This window comes from Salmo trutta, chromosome 35, assembly GCF_901001165.1.
Source record: "Salmo trutta chromosome 35, fSalTru1.1, whole genome shotgun sequence".
Lineage (NCBI taxonomy): Eukaryota > Metazoa > Chordata > Actinopteri > Salmoniformes > Salmonidae > Salmo > Salmo trutta.
The window spans coordinates 25,356,848-25,379,667 of record NC_042991.1 but is presented as its reverse complement, the minus strand read 5'-3'; the positions used below and the strand labels follow the sequence as shown (position 1 = coordinate 25,379,667).

Genomic DNA, 22,820 nt, shown 5'->3' with positions numbered 1-22,820 from the left:
AGGGAGCCTGAGAACCGGCTGGAGAACCCAGGTCATCCTTTGTCACCATGGGACTGTTAAATCTGGCAGATTACATTAACATGTTCTGCCCTTACTGTATTTCAAGTGCATTTGACAGAGTTGTGTCATTGAACAACCTCACATGTGGATCGCCTCTCATTATTAATAATGACGGAACACATCAAGGGTCATCTGAAGCAGAGCATAGCACAACCGACAGTGAAGTATGATGCAGAATAATGATGCAAGGTTCAAATGAATTGTATGGATGATGAAACTTGCAGATAGGGATGATTCATGACATCTCTGCGTAGACAGGGTCCACCCATTACATCCTTCCCACCAATGCGCACTGCGCTCTGGATCATCTTTACGCACCGGCATGGTTTACCCGTTGCGCAATCCCCATCAAATCCAGACCACCCCTAGGCTAATATTTACATAGTGTCAACGACTATAACTGGTTTTACATTACTGACACGAGCCATCAATGATTGGAACGTGACAAATTTAATCGAATAAATATTAAAATCAAACGGAACGCAAGGGTCCGTTTACAAGTGCAGAATTTAACCAAAGAAAGAGGGTCATGGCATGATGACCCCCAGTTGCTTTAAATTGCAAATTAAAGAGTGAACGTGCAAATGAAACAATAAAATCATGGGGAGATGGGAAGAAAGTAACATGTGGCGAATGTAACACGCCCATTTTCTCCTATTTGGATGAACTGTCAAAAAGGGTAAGGATCCAGGTACTTACGCGCCATGCTTGTGAGATTCTACCGCCCCGGACCACCTCCTTTTCCTACTTTTGTGCTTTCGGCATTCCCCGATAAGTATCAAGCAAAAAATTAAAAACAGGAACTTAATATAATAAGGCATTATGTGTGAAAACTCAAAAGTCGTCGAGTGAGTGAAGAAATCCCTTTAATCGACGTCCGCAATGGTTTGAGCATTGTAGCGTATTCTGATCTAAAGCAGAACATGTGTGGTAACATGCATTGTAGTGAGGCAGTGTGTCGGTTGATTAAGTAACAACGACAGATATGTTTACGACGCCAAGCGGCTTGTCCCGGTTATTGCTCCCTGATTGGTCCACAGCGGTTAGTTTCAACGCACTCCAAACCAAGGCACCGCGCGCAGCTTCAGCAGCAGCAGCAGCTCTGTTTTAGCTACAGTATAATGATATGACCACATTCCAGGGCATCCTCGATCAAGTGACGTAACATACTTAGAATTCGCACAGCTTTCTGGGCACTTTCGAAAAACCAAAAAGTGTGTGGCTCAGTTAGTAGAGCATGGTGTTTGCAACGCCAGGGTTGTGGGTTCGATTCCCATGGGGGACCAGTACGAAAAAAAAATGTAAAAAAAATAATATGTATGAAGTGTATGCATTCACTACTGTAAGTCGCTCTGGATAAGAGCGTCTGCTAAATGACTAAAATGTAAATGTAAAATGATATATATGGATCTGTGCTTAATAAACATCTCTGCAACAACTGGGGAATCTCTTTGCATATACTGATCATGTAAAAGGCCTTGGAATCAAGTCTCATATCAACAGCAAGTGCATAGCCTAAGAATACAGATTTGAGTGAACACATACTGGAAGGTGTGTGTGTGTGTGTGTTATCCATCAAGACCTAGTAAATAACATTACAGCATCTTTAAACTGTGACACATTTATTTCCTGATACAATGTTCATATGTAGCATTCAAATACAGTCTGAAACGATGTGTGAATGCCATCTTAAAACATGAAGTTGTCTGCAATGGATTCAGTGTTCACGTGAACAAAGCTCTTATACATGAGACCACAACTGACAGAGAGGACTTACTCTGGACATTATATTTTCCTTGAAGTACAATGTAACCACAATATTTAAATTGCTTTGCATTAGTCCCCAATCCATTTCTTGTGAGGACTTCAAAAAGTTAGGCCTAAAGTCATACAGCCTCTTTCTTGTATAATCTCCCTTTCTGAAGCGCTTGTGTTGACAATGGTTTATTGCCTCATCCCCATCTCAGTATCTTTGGACCCAATCAGTGATAATGCCAGGTTCCTACAGTATGAACAGCATGAAATTGGCAAGAGAGCAGAAACAAACTGACACTCAGGCTAAGATTGACAGACGTATGTGTATAGAAGGCTGCACTGTATCTGCTGCCGCTAAAGTAGAAACCACCGGAGAATTGGCTAACCAATAAAAAATGTCAATGGCGTAATATTTGAGCAGAAATAATTAGCATCTTATCTGTATACAATTTATTATGCATATTGATTCCCTGTGCACAATTAATTATTTGAGACAAACAAATCAATGTAGTAGTTTTCATTGTTTACAAGTCATATGATACAGCATTAACTTGTTTAAATGAGAGCAAGCAGCAGTCCATGATAAACAGTTGCCTGACAAAATAAAAAGTAGAGATACAGGCCGTATTCATAAAGCACCTCAGGAGTGCGGATCTATTTTTATTTGAGATCATAATGAATTAGATTATATGGACATGGGGGACCTGATCCTAGATCAGCACTCCTACTCAGACATTTTGTGAATACAACCCACAGTGTCTGTGTTCTATAAAGGTTTGGACCTTTCTTTAAAATGTGGTACAGTTTAGAGTCATTTCAAAGTAATAAAAGACACCTTGGAGGTGGACCCCATCCTACACAGGAATGCAGGCTACCCTCATTGTAAAGCAAGCCCTCTTTACTTAGTGGGAGAAACAGTCACCAAAGCTATGCCTAACCCTCTATGAATGGGGGGGCTGTCCATAGTTTTCCAGGGCTCTAGGCTGACAATGTAAAGAGATAAAGTCAATTTGTTGCCAGCTAGGGTGTCATGGTCAGGTGGTCTGGGGAAGTTCAGGTCAGTGTCATCACAGCTCGTAGTCAAACTTGTACTCGTTGGTCAGGTAGATCCTGCGGAAGATGAGGGCAGCCAGGAGCAGGGCGAGCACCATGATGAGCACCACAGAGCCTGTGTGGCTGGCGTCCTGAGGGGGGTGGGGGGAGGCTGTGTGGGGGAAGGCAGGGAAGGTGGGCCTGCTGGGGGGCTCTCTCTGGTGCTGCTGGGCCCGGCGCTGGCGGGGGCTGAGAGAACGGCTGCTTGGGGCTGTGGGACATGGCTCGTCCTCACTGGCAGCTGGAGCCGCCTCGGCCTGCTGGGAGCACAGCATAGCATACACAGGATCAGACTGTGGTCCAACACACACACACACACACACACACACACACACACACACTACGAATAAACACACACATTCCGTTCAACATGGTGCACACGTGCATGCAGACACACACCCACAATACAAGAACCCACGCACGTGCATACAACAGTTACACACACACTTTACGAATACACAGACACTACACACACAACCATGCTTAGGGCTTTAGTGCATTCAGAAAGTATTTGTACCCCTTGACTTTTTCCACATATTCAAAAATTGATGAAATAGTTTTTCCCCCTCATCAATCTATGTTTTTCAGCGGCAGGGACTGGGAGACTAGTCAGGATCGAGGGAAAGATGAACAGAGCAAAGTACAGAGAGATCCTTAATGAAAATCTGCTCCAGAGTGCTCAGGACCTCAGACTGGGGCGAAGGTTCACCTTCCAACAGGACAACGACCCTAAGCACACAGCCAAGACAACTCGGGAGTGGTTTTGTGACAAGTCTGTGAATGTCCTTGAGTGGCCCAGCCAGAGCCTGGACTTGTACCTGATCGAGCATCTCTGGAGAGGCATGAAAATTGCTGTGCAGCGACGCTCCCCATCCAACCTGACAGAGCTTGAGAGGATCTGCAGAGAAGAATTGGAGAAACTCCCCAAATACAGGTGTGCCAAGCTTCTAGTGTCATACCCAAGATGACTCGATGCTGTAATCACTGCCAAAGTTGCTTCAACAAAGTACTAGGTAAAGGGTATGTAAATGTGATATTTCCGTTTTTTATTTTTAATACATTTGTTAATGATAAAGCAAAAATAAGTTTAGGTTTTTTATGTGGTAATGTGTGTGGACTGAGGGGGGAAAACTATTTAATCCATTTTAGAATAAGGCTGTAACGTAACAAAACGTGGAAAAAGTCAAGGGGTTTGAATACTTTCCGAAGGCACTGTATACATTATGAATCTGCTTGGGACTAACTGTCCTTGTAGTGCAGTCAAACCAACGCAGTTGAATTTAACAAAAACGCTACAGTCGGTTGTTTTAAGGGGGAACTCTTCAAAGCAGCTTTAAGCATGACAACTAAACAGTGAGCAATAGGGTACAGCTCAGGTTTTACACCGAGAGAGAAAGCTGAATGTTACTCCTAATTAGGGGATGGCTGCAGGACAGGGAGGGCTGTCATGCAGAGAGAGACATTGGGACAGAGCAGGGAGCTGTAATCCTGTCTACATCACTCTGTTCAGTTTGATATAGGAAGAGCAAGACAGGCAGTGACGATGCAGTTAATGGGTGGGATAATCACAGAACCAGAATGATCTATTCTATTTCTATAGGGGGGAAGTCAGTCGGTCCCTCTCCCGGTCAGAGGTTATAGCGGTCGTTTATTACTGCATCCTGCAGCAGATGGCAAGTACATTTTTTTGACTGTCCCTCTCTCTCTCAGGTCAGTTCAGAGGGATTTAATCCCAATCTACATAGACTCTTTCTAGTATGAATAGACATACTCACACTCATCTTTACCATGATTGGAAATGGCCATGTTTTCCTGTCATATTTTCAACCCAAAAAATTATAATACATTATAAAAATTAAGTTGCACACGAATTATGCTCCCAAACATTGAATGGGTCTAGCAACCAATGGTCCGGCACGCAGAGGAAGGCACTGCATGCTGAAACGTTGGTTGCTAGACCCATTCAATGTCTTGGAGCAAAATTAGTGACCTTTCTTTTGTCTTTTTACAGTTTACTCTCTGTTAGTCAGCACCTAAATCAAAATGTTATTATCTCATACGCCGAATACAACAGGTGTAGGTAGACCTTTCTGTGAAATACTTACAAGCTCTTAACCAACAATGTTGTAAAATTTTTATATATATAAAGAAGAAATATAACAAATAATTAAGGAGCAACAATAAAATAACAGTAACGAGGCTATATATATATATATATATATATATACATACATACAGGGGGTTACGGTACAGAGTCAATGTGCGCGGGCATCGGTTAGTCAAGGTAATTGAGGTAATATGTACATGTAGGTAGAGGTAAAATAACTATGCATGGATAATAAACAGAGAGTAGTAGCAGTGTAAAAATGGGGGGGGGGGGGAACAATGCAAACAGTCCGGGTAGCCATTTGATTAACTGTTCAGGAGTCTTATGGCTTGGGGGTAGAAGCTGTTAAGAAGCTTTTTTGACCTAGACTTGGCGCTCCGATATCGCTTGCCGTTCGGTAGCAGAGAGAACAGTCTATGACTAGTGTGGCTGGAGTCCTTGGCAATTTTTGGGCCTTCCTCTGACACCGCCTGGTAGAGGTCCTGGATGGCAGGAAGCTTGGCCCCAGTGATTTACTGGGCCGTACGCACTACCCTCTGTAGTGTAGTACCTTACCGTGCAGTTGCCATACCAGGCGGTGATGCAACCAGTCAAGATGCTCTTGATGGTGCAGCTGTTGAACTTTTTGAGGATCTGAGGACCCATGCCAAATCTTTTCAGTCTCCTAAGGGGGAATGGGTGTTGCCATGCCCTCTTCATGACTGTCTTGGTGTGTTTGGACCATGATAGTTTGTTGGTGATGTGGACACCAAGGAACTTGAAGCTCTCAACCTGCTCCACTGCAGCCCCGTTGATGAGAATGGGGGTGTGCTCGGTCCTCCTTTTTTCTGTCGTCCACAATCATCTCCTTTGTCTTGGTTACGTTGAGGGAGAAGTTGTTATCCTGGCACCACACGGCCAGGTCTCTGACCTCCTCCCTATGGCTGTTTCATCATTGTCAATGATCAGACCTACCACTGTTGTGTTGCCGGCAAACTTAATGATGGTGTTGGAGTCGTGCTTGGCCATATAGTTATGGGTGAATAGGGAGTAAAGCTCTACACAACATTTTTGGGCGTGAGTCAGCTTATGCCTTTTACTAAAATAATACATTATAACGATGATATCCAGCTATAATCGGTTTATAAGAAAACACCTATCACAGTTATCTTTAATGTTGTCATAGGTGACTGCTAGACAGTGGCATCATGCCTCATTGACACGGAGTTGGAGAACCCTGGAGAAGCTGTAGGGCCAGAGAGCAGAGTGTCGCCTGCACCGTCATCATACAATATTACCCACCGAGCCATTAAACACAGTGATTTAAAAAGGGATGTTCACTGAGTGAGTGACAGTGGCTGATGTAGCACAGCGGAGCCACAACATTACATAAAGCACTATGAGAGATGAGGGATGATTTACGGGATAACAACATTGCCATATTCTCCCTTTAATCCTCTGTTCTGGAGCCCAGGGACCACCGGCCGCCCCTTTCTATACCTTTCATAATTAACTTTTTTTATTTAATGGTTCAAGAATAATACAGATGACGTTGCTGGAGAAAATAGACTTTGGGACGTCTTCTGCGACAAGGCACAATAATCGTGTGCAACCATGCCAACCTCATCTATGGCAAATAAATGAATAATCCCCCAACATAGCAAATATCTTCAGTATATTGTTATTTCTCTGTCCATGTACACTACCTTAAAGTTAATTTTTTGTCCAGTAAAATAACATCAAAATTATCAGAAATACAGTGTAGACATTATGACTATTGTAGCTGGAAACGGCAGATTTTGTATGGAATATCTACATAGGCCCATTATCAGCAACCATCACTCCTGTGTTCCAATGGCACGTTGTGTTATCTAATCCAAGTTTATAATTTTAAAAGACTAATTGATCATTAGAAATCCCTTTTGCAATTATGTTAGCACAGCTGAAAACTATTGCTATGATTAAAGAAGCAATAAAACTTCTTTAGACTAGTTGAGTATCTGGAGCAGCAGCATTTGTGGGTTTGATTACAGGCTCAAAATGGCCAGAAACAAATAACTTTCTTCTGAAACTCATCAGTCTATTCTTGTTCTGAGAAATTAACCTCTTGCGTATATCCTACCACTGGGGGCGCCACAGCGCATTTTGGAAAATATTCGTTCCCATTTTCAACGGCCTACTAATCAAACTCAGAAGCTAGGACATGCATATACTTATTTTATATGGATAGAAAACACCCTAAAGTTTCTAAAACTGTTTGAATGGTGTCTGTGAGTATAACAGAACTCGTATGGCAGTCAAAACCCCGAGACCGATTGAACCAGGAAGTGGGATTCTGAATTGTGGACTCGACTTCACAGCCTTCCCTGTAATTCACAACGTGAAAAAATTATAATTGAGCACTTTTCAGTGCATCCACTAGATGTCCCCAGTCTTTACAAAGTGTTTTGAGGCTTCTACTGTCGAAACTCAGTGTAGGAGACGATGTGGCAATTGGTCACAGTAGGAGGGCCATCAGCATTGTGACGTCGGCGACCGTGTCTGCCCCCACCTTTGGAAACGTTTTGAAACACAATGAAATCGTCCCACTCGAATCTTATTGGCTCTCTTGTTGAAACAGGCCCTGAAGATTAATGTTATACAACGTTTGACATGTTTGAACGAACCTAACGGTTTTTCGTTAGCCAAGTGTCGCGCACGGATCAACATTTGGTTACAGCCTTAGGACGCGCTAACAACAGCAAGCTAATGGAACATAAAGGATGGACTTTTTCGACCGAAAATACATTTGTCGTGGACCTGGGATTCCTGGAAGTGCTTTCTGATGAAGACAACTAAAGGTGAGGGATTATTGGCAATATTATACAAGATCAGATGTGATGTGCGATTGTTCCAAGATGGCGACGAGCTAGGCTTTCTAGCTCATTTTCTGAGTATCGCATCCCCTTTTATCTCAAAGTGTGATTACCCTGTAAAGTTAATTTAAAATCTGTTATGACTGGTGTTTTCAAGAGATATTCATCTATAAATCTTAGATTGACAATATAAAAAAAAAAATCGTTTTCGAATAGTAATTTATAAAATTGTAGCACTGTTTCCCGGGACGCATTTTATGGGAAAATAGTTAGTCAACGTCAGGTGCCGATGTAAAATGCTGTTTTTATATAGAAATATGACCTTTATTGAACAAAAGATTGCATGCTGTGTGTAACATGATGTCCTAGGTGTGTCATCTGATGATGTTTGTAAAAGGTTAGTGCTGCATTTAGCTGTTTTTTGGTTATATGTGATGCATGTGCTTGGTCGGAAAATTCATATGATGCTACTTTTACCATGTACTCCTCTAACATAATCTAATATTGTGCTTTTCCTGTAAAACCTTTTTGAAATCGGACAACGAGGGTCGATTCAAGAGAGGTGTATCTATAAAACGATATGAGACAGTCCTATATTTGAAAAAAAAAATATTGAATTTCGTTATGCTAATGTCGCTAGGAGTTTTTCGCTGGAAAATGATCCCGCTAACGGGATGAGAGTCTCAAGAGTTAAGGTTATTCCATGCGAGAAATTGCCAAGAAACTGAAGATATCGTACAATGCTCTGTACTACTCCCCTCACAGAACAGCGCAAACTGTCTCTAACTAGAATAGAAAGAGGAGTGGGAGGCCCCGGTGCACAATTGAGCAAGAGGACAAGTATATTAGAGTGTCTAGTTTGAGAAACAGACGCCTCACAAGTCCTCAACTGGCTGCTTCATTAAATAGTACCTGCAAAATACTAGTCTCAACGTCAACAGTGAAGAGGCAACTCCGGGATGCTGGAATTCTACTCCAGCTGGATCTCTCAGTCCATCACAATCTAGCTAGCATAACCCTGGTGGTGTTCGTCTCACCTGCTCAGCGTGGGCCTCTTCCTCCTCCTGTCCCCACAAGGTGGACGTCTCTCCCCGGGGGTCTGTGGAGGGCCCGCTCTCTGCCCCTGTGCTCTCACTAGCCTGCCTGGCTTCTGCCTGCAGGAAGCAACACACAGGAAATGGCTTCTGTCACCCACAATGTATTCAAATCAAATTGTATTGGTCACATACACATGTTACGGGTGTAGCGAAATACTTGTGTTTCTAGCTCCAACAGTGCAGTAATATCTAACAAGTCATATTTAACAATTTCACAACAATACACACATCTAAAGTGAAGGAATGGAATTAAGAATATGTAAATATTTGGATGAGCAATGTCGGAGAATACAGTATATACTCTAGCTCTGGCCACAGGCCCGAGACAATATTCCTCGGGTGAAAAGCCCATTGTCTTTTCTGTCTGTGACTGCTTGAAGCACGAATGGGTAAAGACATGGAAACACAATTCATCCAATTCTGACAACTGGTAACACTTCTGAAGTCACTGGACTAGAATGAAAATAAACAACAATACGTGGATGGGGTAGGACTGTGGCTGGCAGCGGCAAGCACACCTTGAAGTTGATCTGCTGGGCGAGCTCTTGGTCCTCTTGGTCATCTGGACTGGGGTTAGTGGGGGAGGGACCTAGGAGGGCAGAGCGCAAGGAGCAGCCACACGTCTCACAGCAGAAGTCCTGGGATCTGTCAGTGGGTCGGCAGGGAGGGAGCGTTAGGCAAGTTAGGGGCAGAAAGGGTTTCCATTGACTTTTCCAGGAGCCCAATGGATTCATCTGACGAGAAGGGTAAAGAATATATTAGATGACTCAATAAAACCAGTATACAAACGAGGGGAAATCATTCACCCCTAGCAGCCCCCTAAGGAAAGGAGGGCCTGGATTAGTGTACGTTTTGGAGGCATTAAGTGATAAAAGTCAAAGCCGTTTCCTAGTCCTATACAGCTGTATTAAAGTTGATCCAGGTAGGAGATCTGAGGGGTTTCCAGAGTCTGGGTGTCCACCGCAAATGGCACCCTATATAGTGCACTACTTTTGACCTGTAGTGCACTTTATAGGGCATAGGGTATAATTTGGGACACAGGCCTAGGTTTACTGAGCCAATCTGGGCCTATATCCTCTATGACAGAAACCCTGTTGAGATATGTTGGCTGATGCTCTCTGATCACAAGGCTGTTTACTTTGAGTCAGACAGGAGCTCCCATCACAACACACAAAAAACGTAGAGAAACGTAAAAACTTCTTAGAGATTTGGTTTGTCAAAGATGAGTCATGTGGGTGGGTAGATGGCAATTTGACGGATGGATTGAAACTCATTATGTGAAGACAACATTCAACTGTGAATATTGACAGCTACACCAATATAAATATAAAATACAATTCCATCAATGAAGTCAAGCATCACCTCCCAAGAGTTGCTATTTTTCCAATGTGCTTTCCCACTCAACCAATATTATTATTTTTATAGGCAGAAAAGACAACCATCTGAAAATTTTCCTCCGCTAACTTCTGCATTATTAACGCTCGTCATTACAGCAGCCTGCCAGCCAGCAAAACTTCTCCAGCAGTTTACTTTTCTGTCAGGAAACAGAGCCAACTCTGAAAACTCTGAATTCTTCTTCTGTGCTGCTGTTTATCTGATTCCTGCTAGGGGCCCCTGGCCCTGGTGTTGACTGACAGCTCTCACAATTACCATAGGGTACGGAGACAACCAAGAAGGAATTTTTGAATCAAAGCAAAGTTGCTGTCTCAACCGCAGCCACGACAGCCCTTTGTGAAACATGGACCTTTCTTTCATCAGGAAGATAAACAGGCAGGCAGTGTACTGTATGTATTTATAGACAAGGATATGTTCCCGTGTCACATCTCATCTTCATGTGTTAATGAAACAGCCAGTCGCTAAAGACCCCTGTCTGTATGTGTTAATAGAACAGACAGTCATCTGGGATGCGTCACAAATGGCACCCTATTCCCTTTATTGTATATTTTCGAACCAGAGCCCTGGTCAAAAGGAATACACTATAAAGGCAATAGGGTGCCATTTGGGACACAGCTCTTGGACCCCCCACACATTTTTTATCCTTCTCCAACAGAGCTTTTGCATGTTTCTTCAGAGGGAGAGACCCATAACAATAAGAGGAGAAGAATGAGCAACAACATGCCCAGACATGCCTTTGTTTCCCTGGCAATGACCATAGCTATTTGTAGAGGGCACATCCACTGTGGCCCAGGGGTTAATTACATGACATGCTTGCATAAGCATCACTTTATTCTCAACTTTGTTAATAAACACCTGTCTATCACTATATGTTCTCACTTTACCTCTCCCTACATGTACAAATTACTTTGACTAACCTGTATCCACACACATTGACTCGGTACCGGTACCCCCTGTATATAGCCTCATTATTGTTATGTTATTGTATTACTTTTATTTACATGTTTTTACTTTTGTTTATTTAGTAAATATTTTCTTAACTAATTTTCTTAAAACTACATTGTTGTTTAAGGGCTTGTAAGTACACCTGTTGTATTCTGCACAGGTGATAAATACAATATGATTTGATGTATATCCAGTTAGTCCATCTAATTGTATGTAAAGCTAGTGCTTGATACAAGTATCCACCATACATGAAATGATGCGTTTAAGGATTACACATTGAAACAAACAGCAAACAGACATTTCACCCCAGACTGTTGTGTTGTTGTGTTGCTCCCCTCCCAGTCATTGTTATCACCACCATTCATCCATCCATCCCTCCCTCAGTGCAGACACTCAACTGATTTAATGAGCCATTCGCAGTTTCACTGTACCTACCAGCCGTGTGTACTTAGACTTGCATGGCTTAATCTTTGCATTGGAAAGAGAGTAAAGTGGAAACAGTGGAGGGTTTAATCTGTGTAATCTTACTTTTTGGCCAGGCCTCTCCTCTCCTCTGGATTATAATCAAGGGATCCGATTGCACCCTCCCCTTTGGTTGGCATGAATCCGATTATAGCTATTAGTGCCGTTCTAACTGAAAGGGAGAAACAGAAAAATGATGAAAGACAAAACCCCCCAAAACTGTCTGTCGACTCGTAACAGCAGTGGATAAAGGGAGTCGCTAAATCACATGAAATACCACGGCACATTCTGTCAAGTTCGCCACCCATGTTATGTAATGCGTTGCGGGAGTAATGCTTTGTTTTCTACTGCGTAAGCCTGGATTTAGAAAGCATCTCTGAGGACATTCGCCACTGCAACTCCTCAAATAGCATTCTCCAGCTGACATGATGGGACACTTTTCACAAAATGTTGGGAGGGCTTCTGTCAGCTTCAGGGGTTTCTAACAACTCAAAACCAATAAAAACATTTGTAAAAAGGCTAGAATGTACATTATAAACACCTATGAAATCAAGTAGCAGGCTGACTGGAGGCAAAGAATGGACAGCTGGTGAGAAAACAGCTACAGGGAAAAGAGAAGAGAGGTTAAGGAGGCCTGATACACAGTGAAAGCCCGTTTCAACAGATAATGATTTGGTGGAAGAATGCTCTCAAGGTGATATCAGTCTGAATTCTCTCTCTACAAATTATTACAACTGTGGGCTCATGGTACTGCACATGGTACTGCAGAACAAACATAAGCTAAGAATCAATGCAGCTGCCCCCCCCTGGAGTGAACCTGTAGTGGAGAGCTGAGACACTAAAAACCCAGTGGGGGATGTCCAATCTCTGGGCCATGGACTCATTGGCTTTTAAAAAATATATATATATATTTCACCTTTATTTAACCAAGTAGGCTAGTTGAGAACAAGTTCTCATTTCCAACTGCGACTTGGCCAAGATAAAGCAAAGCAGTGCGACACAAACAACAACACAGAGTTACATAAACAAACGTACAGTCAATAACACAATCGAAAAAAAGTATATATACAGTGTGTGCAAATGAGGTAAGATAAGGGAGATAAGGCAATACACTGCGTGCACAATTATTAGGCAAGTGAGTATTCTGATGTTATCATTGTTTCTATTCACATTTTTGAACTCCAAACCATATAAACTTGAATGCTTATTGGATTTAATCATTTTCAGGTGATATGTATTTGTGTAATGAGGGAGGGTGTGGCGAAAGTGAATAACACCTTATATCAAGGTGTGGATAATTATTAGGCAACCTCATTACCTCAGGTAAAATGGGCCAAAAAATAAATTTAACTGACACTGAAAAGCCAAAAATGTAAAATGCCTTTCCGACGGATGCGACACTCTTTAAATAGCTAAACTATTGAGGTGTGACCACCGGACATTCAAACGTTTTGTTGCGAATAGTCAACTGGGGCGCAAAAAACGCATGGGGAAGAAAAGGCGCAAATGAACTGCAAAAGACTTGAGAAGAATTAAACGTCAAACTACCAGGAACCCATTATCCTCCAGTGCCACCGTATTCCAGAACTGCAACCTACCTGGAGTGTTCAGAAGTACAAGGTGTCAAGTGCTCAGAGACATGGCCAAGGTCAAGAAGACTGAAACAAGACCACCACTGAATAAGATTCACAAGTTGAAGCGTCAAGATTGGGCAAAAGAAACACCTGAAGACAGATTTTTCAAAGGTTTTATGGACAGATGAAATGAAAGTGACTCTTGATGGACCAAATGGATGGGCCCGTGGCTGGATCAGTAATGGACACAGGGCACCACTTTGAGTCAGGTGCCAGCAAGGTGAAGGAGGGGTACTGGTATGGGCTGCTATCATTGAGGACGAGGTAGTTGGACCTTTTCTGGTTGAAGATGGACTGAAACTCAACTCCCAAACCTACAGCCAGTTTCTGGAAGATTCTTTCGTCAAACAGTGGTACAGGAAGAAGTCCTCAGCATTCTAGAAGGCCATGATCTTTATGCAGGACAATGCTCCATCACATGCATCCAAGTACTCCACTGCTTGGCTAGCCAGCAAGGGCCTCAAAGATGCCTGAATAATGACCTGGCCCCCTTCCTCACCTGACTTAAATCCTATTGAGAACTTGTGGGCCCTTCTCAAATGTGAGATTTACAGTGATGGAAGACAATACACCTTTTTGAACAGCATTTGGGAGGCTGTGGTTGCTGCTTCAGCGAAAATTGATCGTGAACAGATCAAGAAACTGACAGACTCCATGGATGGAAGGCTCATGGCAGTTATTGAAAATAAGGGTGGCTATATTGGTCACTGAAAATTTTTGAAAGGCCAAAAATATTATATAATTGTCATTTTGTGTTACTTATCTGTTACTTACTCTAAAAATTGAGAATAAACAAGTGAGTTGAGAGAAATTATTTTTGTAATTTAGTTGCCTAATAATTCTGCACACTAATAGTTGCCTAATAATTGTGCACACATATATTTCCCTGAGAAAGACAAAACTCACTTTTCCTTTGTTAAACATTCAGGTTTGAGGTTCAATAACATTTTGGATTGACTGAGAGCATTGTGTTTGTTCAACAAAAAAATGTATTCAGAGGAATACAATTTGCCTAATAATTGTGCACGCAGTGTAAATCGGCCATAGTGGAGAATTAATTACAATTTAGCAATTAAACATTGGAGTGATAGATTTGCAGAAGATGAATGTGCAAGTAGAGATACTGGGGTGCAAAGGAGCAAAATAAATAAATAACAGTATGGGGATGAGGTAGTTGGATGGGCTATTTACAGATGGGCTATGTACAGGCGCAGTGATCTGTGAGCTGCTCTGACAGCTGCTGCTTGAAGATGGCGAGGGAGATATGAGTCTCCAGCTTCAGTGATTTTTGCAATTCGTTCCAGTCATTGGCAGCAGAGAACTGGAAGGAAAGGCAGCCAAAGGAAGAATTGGCTTTGGGGGTGACCAGTGAAATATATCTGCTGGAGCGTGTGCTACGGGTGGGTGCTGCTATGGTGACCAGTGAGCTGAGATAAGGCGGGGCTTTACCTAGCAAAGACTTATAGATGGCCTGGAGCCAGTGGGTTTGGCGACGAATATGAAGCGAGGGCCAGCCAACGAGAACATACAGGTCGCAATGGTGGGTAGTATATGGGGCTTTGGTGACAAAACGGATGGCACTGTGATAGACTGCATCCAATATGCTGAGTAGAGTGTTGGAGGCTATTTTGTAAATGACATCGCCGAAGTCAAGTCGGTAGGATAGTCAGTTTTACAAGGGTATGTTTGGCAGCATGAGTGAAGGATGCTTTGTTGCGAAATAAGTTTAATTTTAGATTGGAGATGCTTAATGTGAGATTTGTAGATGACCACGTATTCTAAGTCAGAACCGTCCAGAGTAGTGATGCTGGACGGGCGGGCAGGTGCTGGTAGCGATCGGTTGAAGAGCATGCATTTAGTTTTACTTGCATTTAAGAGCAGTTGGAGGCCACAGAAGGAGAGTTGTATGGCGCTGAAGCTCGTCTGCAGGTTAGTTAACACAGTGTCCAAAGAAGGGCCAGAAGTATACAGAATGGTGTCGTCTGCATAGAGGTGGATCAGAGAATCACCAGCAGAAGAGCGACATCATTGATGTATACAGAGAAGAGAGTCGGCCCGAGAATTGAACCCTGTGGCACCCCCATAGAGACTGCCAGAGACAACAAGCCCTCCGATTTGACACACTGAACTCTGTCTGAGAAGTAGTTGGTGAACCAGTTGAGGCAGTCATTTGAGAAACCAAGGCTGTTGAGTCTGCCGATAAGAATGTGGTGATTGACAGAGTCAAAAGCCTTGGCCAGGTCTAAGAATACAGCTGCACAGTACTGTCTCTTATCGATGGCAGTTATGATATCGTTCAGGACCTTGAGCGTGGCTTGCCATGTGACCCCAGAGGACAAAAGCGGGAGTTATTTTAGATGAGCTTTTTTATGCTCATTAAAATTCCCAGAAAGTAATATAAAGAAAAGCAGTGCGGGATTCTCCCATTGAATCTGATTACATTTCCATGCTTTTGGTACGGAGAATAACGTGAGAGGAATACTCAGAAATAGGATGGCTTAACGGTGGTAAATTAAATCATGCCAGAAAATAATGGAAATATTAGACTTAATGTAGGAAATAGTGTGCTGCCTGCTGCCAATACGGGGCTTTGTGAGCGTATAAGATGTGTGTGCCAAATATGCATTTCCAGTGACACACTTTCTTCTTATTTACTTTGTTCTGTTATGAAGTCTTCTTTTCAGCCCCTTCCAGTTTCCACTCTTTAAATTGCGGGGAGAAAGCTCAATGATAGAACAAAAATGCCTGAGCAAAAAAACATTTGCATATCTGCCTTCATTTAAATTCAAATTAAAAGTCTTAATCCGTCGTTTGTTCCTGTTGGTCCCTGGCAGGCAGAGAACGAGTGAGTGGGGATGCTAGGCTAAGTTTAGTGCAGCAGCTGGATGAGTAGGACTGGAAGAGGGAACAAGGACTGTGTTGTGAGCTGTGTGTGTGTGTGTGTCTGTCTCCAGGCTGGAGGAGACAAGCCACTTACTTGATTTTGCTTACACAGAAAATGTATCAAGATAATTAGCCTTTTCTAACTTGCTTCAAGACCTTTTTTTGGTTAAAGTAAGCAAAACTATCTGCCAGGCTGCTATCTTTTCAATAGCGGTGGTGGTCACGTGTTCGCGAGGCAGAGGATCTGAGATCGAGTACCAGTGCGGGCTCATGAAGAAGGTATCTGTACTGTTAAGCAAGCACAGTGACACCAGTTACCAAGGGATACCTACTGCTCCAAGATGGCTGCCATGTCTCCGGGTGATGGCCAGAGATGCTCAGACAGATCTTCTTTCCCACCTCGAATCTTCCATTGGGCTGAAAGAGAAGCATATCCATAGAATTACATATAGAATACATGTATAATAAAGATAAGTGATTTATAGGATTTCGATGATAGGATCTCTATTACCATATCACGGTCTATGACAACCAGGTTGAACAAGCAACAGGGAGACAGTGAGACAGGCCGAGGTGAGGTGGAGGCTGGGGGGTGGTTGAAGGGAGGGATATTAAGAGAAAGAAAGAGAGTGAGCCTTCAAAGACCAAGTAAAACCTGCCAGCCTGAGCTAAGAGAGAGAGAAAAAAAGAGACTCTGGACATAAAAAAGACTGTCACAACCTGTCTGATCCACTGGCTTTTATCAGCCTGTCATTGATTCTTCAGGTTATTATTGGAGCATGAAAAAACACATTACCGCTTCTTTCCCACAGAACCATTCAAGTCCCCTGTGGCAGTGTAGTGACAGGCATGGCTTTGTTCTGACAATAGTGTCTTGGTGTGTCATCAGATGTGGCTCCGGGTTAAGAAAAGACGTCTATAGCTGTCTATCATCCAGCCTTTGATAATTTGATTGGTTGCTTTCCATTGTTACTTCAATTTACACATAATTGGCTGTGATTGATCGAAAGAGAGGAATATCTTCATAAGTGTGTGTGTGCATGTGTGTGTTGGGGGTCTTACTGTGAGTAAGATGATGCTGGGGGGCTTCATGGGGTACTCAGGGGGCAGCACGATCCTGCCGTGGTAAACCCCACCGTCAAAATCTGAGTCCGTGGGCCCGCGGACAGAGAAGTGCCACTCAAACAGATTATCCTGCGGGTACACAACAAGCCAGTCACAAACACATATGTGACTCGTTTCAGGAAACTAGGCATATGTTGCACGTCACTACTACACAGCAGAGGCATTTGAGCGTAAATATTTTTTTATTATCAAAATGCCTTCTGGAACATTTGAACTTTCATGTGCCTTAATAACAAACTTGTATTCCATCCATAAATACGAATAAAATTGTTAAATTACAAGCCTAGCTGGTTTAGCCACGGAAAAAGAGAGTAACCTTCCCACTAACCATGATTGGCTGAGATAATGGAAGGGCTGGACATGCTGGGAGATGAGTTTGGATTGGTCTGCCATGTAGCCTGTGATGCCAACTTAGCAATTTTGTTGCTAGATTTAGCAACTTTTCAGAGTACCCTAGCAACAAAAAAATTCAAACAGCACCTAGCAACAAATTTAGCTACTTTTAAAAATGTATTTGGAACTTTTAGCAACTTTTGAAAAGTGACTCAAACGCTAAAATGCATTTTCACTCTAAATGACACAACTGATTTTCTCTGTCACACACACAGTCACAACACGCATCCCTGGCTGCAAAAGTGCATTGTGAGTGACGTCAGCAGCAGGCGCTCAGCTCGTGCACAGGCAGCAGCAGACCAGCAGCAATTTCAGCAAATTGCAAATCATTGTTGGCTGACTGCAGCAGCAGTAGTATGCGTTCGATGAGACAAACCCAATGAATATAGTCACAAATGTTTGATCTTGAACAGAACTTACAACATCAATCAACATGTCTCAATCAAAATTGTACAGCCAGAAGTACAGAAAAGAGTGGGAGTCTGTACCTGAATTTAAAGGGTGGCTAAAGCCAGTAATTGGGGATGATTGACGGGCATACTGTGCGTACTGCAAATCAGATATGCTTGCAAAAATGTATGACATCAAAAAACATTGTGCTACAGCAAAGCATATAAATAAATCAAATCCGTACAACCCCACAACGCAGTCTACATTACCACAGTTGGTTAAGAAAGTGGATAACTGCAAAAGTGCAGAAGCTACTATGGCAATGGCCATTGTGGAGCATTAATCGCTGCTAGCATGCAACCATTTAGGTATTGCTTGCAAAGCTGCCTTTTCAGATTCTGTGGCAGCAACAAACTTCCAAATGCACCGCACCAAGTGCACAGAAACAATTAGGGGTTTACTGGCTCCTTATTTTCTCAAAAGGGTAACATCAGATGTGAGGGATGAGAAGTTCAGTCTCCTTTTGGATGAGTCCAATGATTTCAGTGTCTCGAAATACCTGGGTGTGGTGATTCGGTATTTCAGTGTAGAGGTCGACCGATTGATCGGAATGGCCGATTAATTAGGGCCGATTTCAAGTTTTCATAACAATCGGTAATCAGAAAAACTAGGCAAGTCAGATTAACTAGGCAAGTCAGATTAAGAACACATTCTTATTTACAATGACGGCCTAGAAACGGGGGTTAACTGCCTTGTTCAGGAGGGATTCGTTTTTGCAACCTTCGGTTACCAGTCCAACGCTCTAACCACCTGCCTTACATTGCACTCCACAAGGATTAACAGGCTGACTACCTGTTACGCGAGGGCAGCAAGAAGCAAAGGTAAGTTGCTAGCTAGCATTAGACTTATAAAAAACTATCAATCTTAACATAATCACTAGTTAACTACACATGGTTGATGATATTTCTAGTTTATCTAACGTGTCCTGCGTTGCATATAATCGATGCGGTGCCTTTTAATTTTCATTGAATCACAGCCAACTTCGACAAACGGGTGTTGATTTAACAAGCGCATTTGTGAAAAAAGTACTGTCGTTGCACCAATGTGCCTAACCATAAACATCAATGCCTAACAGGAATATTTAGACTTAGCCACCCGTTAGATAAAATATGGAACGGTTCCGTATGTCACTGAAAGAAAAAAACTTTTGTTTTCGAGATGATAGTTTCCGGATTCGACCATATTAATGACCTAAGGCTCGTATTTCTGTGTGTTTATTATATTATAATTAAGTCTATGATTTGATAGAGCAGTCTGACTGAGCGGTGGTAGGCAGCAGCAGGCTCGTAAGCATTCATTCAAACAGCCCTTCGCTGTGCTTCAAGCATTGCGCTGTTTATGACTTCAACCTGGGTGGGTATAATTTGTGGAACGTTCCAACAGGAATCTATTCCAAAAACTTCGTAAATAACAAGGTTTCCAAAAAACAACGCATACAAAGTTGTATAGCGGCAGAATAAGATACCGGGTAGGGAGTGGTCTATTTCATTGCGTTTTTCACTCATCACGTTTATTCCGAAAAATGTCTGTCCTCACATGTCTGTTTGCCTATGGACAAACATTAAGAATAAGCTACGTGGTGAGTTGATGCCTATTCGGCAGCTAGTTAGCTAGGTTTGTATGCGTTGCTACTTTGTATGCGTTGTTGGTTGGCAACCTTTTACTTTACGTTTTTTGGAACAGATTCCTGTTGGAACGTTCCACAAATTATACCCACCCCTTCAAGCCTATCAACTCCCAAGATTAGGCTGGAGTAACCAATGTGAAATGGCTAGCTAGTTAGCCGGGTGCACGCTAATAGCGTTTCAAACGTCCCTCGCTCTGAGACTTGGAGTAGTTGTTTCCCTTCCTCTGCATGGGTAACGCTGCTTCGAGGGTGGCTGTTGTCGATGTGTTCCTGGTTTGAGCCCAGGTAGGAGCGAGGAGAGGGACGGAAGCTATACTGTTACACTGGCAATACTAAAGTGCTTATAAGAACATCCAATAGTCAAAGGTATATGAAATACAAATCGTATAGAGAGAAATAGTCCTATAATTCCTATAATAACTACAACCTAAAACTTCTTACCTTGGAATATTGAAGACTCATGTTAAAAGGAACCACTAGCTTTCATATGTTCCCATGTTCTGAGCAAGGCACTTAAACATTAGCTTTCTTACATGGCACATATTGCACTTTTACTTTCTTCACCAACACTTTGTTTTGCATTATTTAAACCAAATTGAACATGTTTCATTATTTATTTGAGGCTAAATTGATTTTATTGATGTATTATATTAAGTTAAAATAAGTGTTCATTCAGTATTGTTGTAATTGTCATGATTACAAAAAAAAATAATAATAATCGGCCGATTAATCGGCAGCGGCCTTTTTTGGGCCTCCAACAATCGGTATCGGCATTGAAAAAGCATAATCGGTCGACCTCTATTTCAGTGCTAAAAAAAACCCCCGTTGTGTCCACATTTCTCGGGCTGGTTGAATTGGAGGGGGCGATGCCAGATCAATAGTAAGTGGAATTTCTTGAGAAGTGTAACCTTAAAGAGAATCTTCAGGGTATTGGCACTGATAATGCATCCGTGATGACTGGGGTGCACAAGATTTTAAAGGAAGAATGTGCATTGCCCAATTTGGTACTCATCCGCTGTGTGTGCCATTCTTTACAATTGGCTGACAGTGCAGCATCCAAAGAAACCATCCCCAGGAGTGTTGAGCACTTAATCAGGGAAACCTACAACTGGTTTTCCATTTCCCCAAAACGGCACGAGGCGTACAAAGCAGTGTATACCACCATCAATTGTGTCCAGAAACCCCTGCAGATCACCAAAGTGTGTGCCACACATTGGCTATTGATTGAGCCTGCGGTAACTCGTATATTTAGCCAGTGGGAAGAACTGAAACTCCACTTTGAGGTGACCAAGGCCAGTGAGCATTGCTACATGGTGGATGTGCTCCACGCCATGTACATGGACAAGACCAACTATGTCTACTTGATATTCTTCATTCTTGAAATCAATCCTGTCTGACGTACAAGTTGCAGTGAAGTCATTTGAGGGAGAGCAAACAGATCCTGTCAAGCTTTTGGACAATCTGGTACCCCTCTTAACATCAATCTGCAGCAGAATAGTCAACCCTATGGCAAAAATCGATGTCCTGAAGGATGCCATTGATGGACATCTCAGTCCATCACCATACCTTGGGTACATTTTAGAGAGCACGGTGCACCAACTCAGTCTTGCGCCAGAGGACAAAAAGGTCATTCGGAGACAGTGCATCAACTACATTGTTGCTTTAAGCAAGGAGCTGCAAGCCAGGCTCCCAGACAACCTTGAAGCCTTGCGACACATGGCCTTGTTCAATGTTAAGGAAATGCTAAAGCACAATAAAGGCACCACTGAAATTATTAAAGTAGCTGAGCTACTGGGATACCAGCCCCAAACAATTGATCAAATAGTTTCCCAATGGAGAAACATCCATCTGTTTAGGTGGGACTCAACTGAAAATACAGTCAAGTTTTGGAGTGAAGTCAATAACTACACGGACTCTTCTGGGTCAAATCCATTTGAAGAACTGTGCAAAGCTGCACTCGCTGCCCTCTCCTTGCCACAATCAAAAGCGGAGGTTGAACGGCTGTTCAACCAAATGAGTGTGGTCAAGTCAAAGTTAAGAAATAGTGTCACTGCACACTCCTCAACTCCATACTCCTGGTGCGGTATGGACTGAAGCTGGCTGGTGATACCTGTTACCAGCATAAACTACCAAGTGAAGTTCTGCAGCAGTTTGGCACCACAGCAGCATACAGCTTTAAGGACACTCCATCCTCTACTGCTGGTTCCAGCTCCGTGACAATGCAATTGGACAGTGACGATGAAGAGGATTTCTTTGCCAATCTATGATTCATCATATTTACAGTACGTATGCAAGGAGTGGACTTTCTGGAACTGGCGGAGACACACAGGTGATGGTGGCAGTGTGTACTGCAGTGTGTGCGAGAACAGTGGCAATATCTGGAGGAAACCATTGAGCAGCTAGCCAGCCAAGCAGCACAACAACCTGGAGAGAGATGCCTACACACATCATTATTTGAGATAAGTTGCTTGTTCAATAAGATAGCATTTTTACATTGTTATTAGCTTGTACCTATAATTGTTGATCAGTTAGGTAGCATGTTAACTAATTACCAATACCCTGCTTAAAACTATAATTGTTAAGAATGTGGAGGTTTACTAGTTAAAAAGAAAATAAATAAAATGTAATTGTTCAATAATGTGTAATTGTTCAATAATTCAATGTGTTGTGTTTAAAAATTAAAAATATGTGATCGAATAAAATGTGTTGTTTATATTACTTTTACAAATAAAAATATATGATAATAAACAAACAAATCTAAACTAACAAATGTAAAATCATATTTTTCGCCGAGATGGCCGGTCAATTTGAGTAATGTTATTGTGTATTCTAAGTAATGACGCAGTTTTACATTATTACGTAATGACGGCATCACGCAATGACATCACAACGTCATTTAGCAACTTTTAGCAACAAATCGGCCTGTCTCTAGCAACTTCCCCTGAAAATTAGTTGGCAACA

At 42.4% G+C, this 22,820-nt stretch overlaps 2 protein-coding genes across 5 annotated transcripts in view; both read right to left on the bottom strand.

Moving 5' to 3' along the window:
- LOC115174922 (gamma-aminobutyric acid receptor subunit rho-2) overlaps nt 1–1,098 on the bottom strand; it is a 28,637-nt gene extending 27,539 nt beyond the window's left edge. The window contains exon 1 of the mRNA XM_029733953.1: nt 760–1,098. Coding sequence (XP_029589813.1) covers nt 760–881 — 122 coding nt within the window. The 5' untranslated portion in view covers nt 882–1,098. The remainder of the gene's footprint in view (nt 1–759) is intronic.
- Nucleotides 1,099–1,665: 567 nt separating this feature from the next.
- Nucleotides 1,666–22,820, bottom strand: part of LOC115174921 (ubiquitin-conjugating enzyme E2 J1) — a 43,529-nt gene continuing 22,374 nt past the window's right edge. For all 4 annotated transcript variants that reach the window (XM_029733949.1, XM_029733950.1, XM_029733952.1 and 1 more), the window contains 6 exons: nt 17,327–17,458; nt 16,597–16,681; nt 11,814–11,919; nt 9,464–9,590; nt 8,886–9,002; nt 1,666–3,167 (listed from right to left, as the gene is read on the bottom strand). In XM_029733949.1, coding sequence (XP_029589809.1) covers nt 2,883–3,167; nt 8,886–9,002; nt 9,464–9,590; nt 11,814–11,919; nt 16,597–16,681; nt 17,327–17,458 — 852 coding nt within the window. In that variant the 3' untranslated portion in view covers nt 1,666–2,882. The remainder of the gene's footprint in view (nt 3,168–8,885; nt 9,003–9,463; nt 9,591–11,813; nt 11,920–16,596; nt 16,682–17,326; nt 17,459–22,820) is intronic.